Source organism: Tarenaya hassleriana, unplaced genomic scaffold, assembly GCF_000463585.1.
Source record: "Tarenaya hassleriana unplaced genomic scaffold, ASM46358v1 Cleome2, whole genome shotgun sequence".
NCBI classification, from domain to species: Eukaryota; Viridiplantae; Streptophyta; class Magnoliopsida; order Brassicales; family Cleomaceae; genus Tarenaya; species Tarenaya hassleriana.
Window position 1 is genome coordinate 9,001,014 of NW_010965372.1, and position 3,099 is coordinate 9,004,112.

The 3,099-nt window shown below is 39.5% G+C and overlaps 1 protein-coding gene across 1 annotated transcript; it reads right to left on the bottom strand.

The window, feature by feature from the left end:
- Positions 1–247: 247 nt before the first annotated feature.
- On the bottom strand, positions 248–1,694 carry LOC104813384 (NAC domain-containing protein 55-like). Its single transcript, XM_010540942.2, has one exon. It carries the CDS (start codon positions 1,637–1,639, stop codon positions 248–250), a length of 1,392 nt encoding a protein of 463 aa, XP_010539244.1. The 5' UTR covers positions 1,640–1,694.
- Positions 1,695–3,099: the final 1,405 nt, after the last annotated feature.

The window sequence follows — 3,099 nt, forward strand, 5'->3', positions numbered from 1 at the left end:
AAAACACCCAAATTTACATAGATATTACATGTAATACCTAAATTATAACCCAGAAAACCAATCAATATCCAATCCAGAAAATTAAACAATTAAAACGAAGGCATGGATTGATTGAGAACCCCAAGGTTTTTTCTTTACAAATGAATATTGCCCAAGTTTATTTAAGATCGACATCTTCTCTCAAACAATATAAAAAAAATGCAAAACACGAGTTTTTTTATAACTGATATTCTCGTAACTACATGAATTAATCCTCATCTTCCTGACGAGCAGATGCAGCAACTGGTGGGGCTTGTTGTTGGAACGGAGATGGATACTCCCATGAAAACATGGGGACTTCAATCAAAGGGCTTTCCTCGTTCAATGTCTCTAAAGGGGTTTCCATCTCTGCTGTCATGTGCTCCACCAACTGTGACAACCAGATTTCTCTTTCTTCAGACACAGCTATTCCTCCTCTGTTCGTGCCTTGCTGCTCAGTTTCGGCTTCACGAGGGATTGTGTCTAACTCACTTGGAGAAGCTGCAACCACAGTGTTTGAAGCATAAGGAACCAATGGTTGTTCCCCGGTCGAAGGCACTTCCGTGAAACCAGTTGCGTGAGGAACAAGCGACAGATTTTCTGTCCACAACATGTTTGGATCTTCAACCAGATATGACATGTCGGGCTCTTGGATCCGAGATGGCATGTTCGGATGCTGGATAAGAAGAGATGGCATGTCGGGTTCTTCGATCCAAAATGATGGCATGTTGGATTCTTGGATCCGAGATGGCCTGATTGGATGGTTGATAAGAGACGGCATGTTGAGCTCTTGGATCAGAGATGGCATGTAGAGTTCTTGGATAGATGGCATGTTCCGGTCTTCGATCCGAAATGATGGCATGTTGGGATGTTGGATAAGAAGAGGTTGCATGTCGGGATTTTGGATGGGAGGGTACAGATAATCCCAGTGTTGTGAAGGAACCGACTCAACCGCTGGTAGTGCTGCTGTTTGCTCCAACTCAGACGGAACCGCCGGTGAATGATGTTGGACACTCAACCCATTTGACGATGCCATATAAGGTACGGGAGCACGATCTTCAGTTGTCTGGGCCCAGGCCGAGGAAGAAGCTTCATTGGAAGATGAACCCTCTTTGGACAAGTCACGAATCCAGCAGATCACATGTTTTTGGAAAGACGCTGAAAGTAGCCGGTACTGAGTCATGATCCAGTTTCTCGCCTTACTGCTCTCCCCTTTCTCGTTCTTCTTCTTCTTCTTGTTATCACCGAACTTGAGGACCATCTTTCTCCCCACGACTTGACCGTTCAACAAGATATCTGACTCCCTGGCCGTGGAGTTCCAAGATCTGCCATCAGGGTCTTCCTCAACCTTTCTCTTCGCCCTCTTTCCTGCAGTGGTCTTGCCTGAAAGGGGGGCGAGTTCAGTGTAATAGTACCAATGGCCCTCTTCCAAAAGTGGATGTCTCCTGTGAGGAAGCAGCCATGGCTCTTTGCTGTACACGTCCATGTCTCGGATTACACCGTCATCGCAGGGTCCGCTGTTGATCCTCCTCGGTAGATAACGAGTGACGAGCTCCACGTCTGTGGGGCAGAACCGAAGCCCAAGTGGCGGACGCCTAGAAGATGATGGGTTGTTCGACATCTCCCTGAGGTAACGAGAATCGGCGGCAAGAGAGGAGTGCTCGTAACGAAGAACACGGTAGAAGGAACTAAGAACGTCGATCAGAACGGATTCAGATGTACTGCAGATCGTTAAAGATGAATGTGCTTGGGTTTCCTGGGCAAAAGGTAGAAACCCTAACTAAAGCGCTCGATCTATTTATAGGAAATGCTGCCGACATACTGAGTTAAGTGAGGGTTCACTTACGTTGGAAAAACAAAAAAGGAAAGATCACCCGAAGTGTTAAAGCCGTTAAGCTAAGGGTCTATCAAGAAAACACGCGTAGACCAATTCTACACTCGATCGTATCTTCCGTACTCTATGTAATCAGATCCGTACAGGTAAGGCACGTGATTTGTTTATATCCGTGACAAAAATTATGTAAAGAGAGATTTTATCTTCTGAATTATGACGTAATAGAAATATTAATTGCGTGTATGTGTGCTTCTCCCTTTTAACTTTTATACTTTTGCAAAAAAGGTCACGCTACCATCAACGTTTTTTTTTAATTGTATTATTTTTTGGTAATTAAGGATGAGATTATTGGTATTTTTTGTGTTTGTCCGAAAACCGAGACATCTCTATCACTAAAACAGCACACTTTAGAATCTTATCTTTTGTCCCATAAAATTGAGACAATTTATACATGATCAAAAGGCTTTCAAGTGAGGTTTCATTGTAATGAGAAAAATTAATTAATCCTCATGATGTCGAAAGCTTTCGATGGGTCCCTCTGCACGATTTTAGCTGGAAAGCTCTTCCTTTTGCACACATGAACTACGGCTTCTCAATTATATTTTAAAACAGGTATCTTTGGACCCCATGATTACCAAATCTGGAAAAAAAAAACGACCAAAATTTGAATGATTTAGATACTTATAATTATAATTCTATATATATATATATATTGTATGAGTTTGAGTATGGAAAATTTAAATATTATTCATCTTTCAGATATATGTATAATCGATTTGAGTATATATGGTGGATTTGGTGTCCATCTTTTAATCTTATTATAACTAAATCAACTCTCTCATATCATTAATATTTTTTTTTATTAGAGATATATACTAATCTCTCATATTTTATCATGGTGGATTCGTATATATCTCTAATATTTTTTCTAGTGAACTTTTGTTGTTATTAATTTATCTTAAGGGTTGCATTTGTATATGTATGGTGTGATAATTGATATTATAAATTGACGTATATCTGAAATTGTTCAAATAGTATATAGAAAACTGATTTTTCTGAACCATGTATATAATTTGAAAATGATAAAAAAAATTCCTAAAAAACCCATACCTTTTATATATATATTTTTAATTTAGTTTTATTTTAAAAAAAAGATCCTTAGTTTTATATATATAGGGCATAATCCAATAACTTAGACCAATAAGGGAGCATCTCCACAAAGATTCAAGCAAGTTGGATCTGTCATG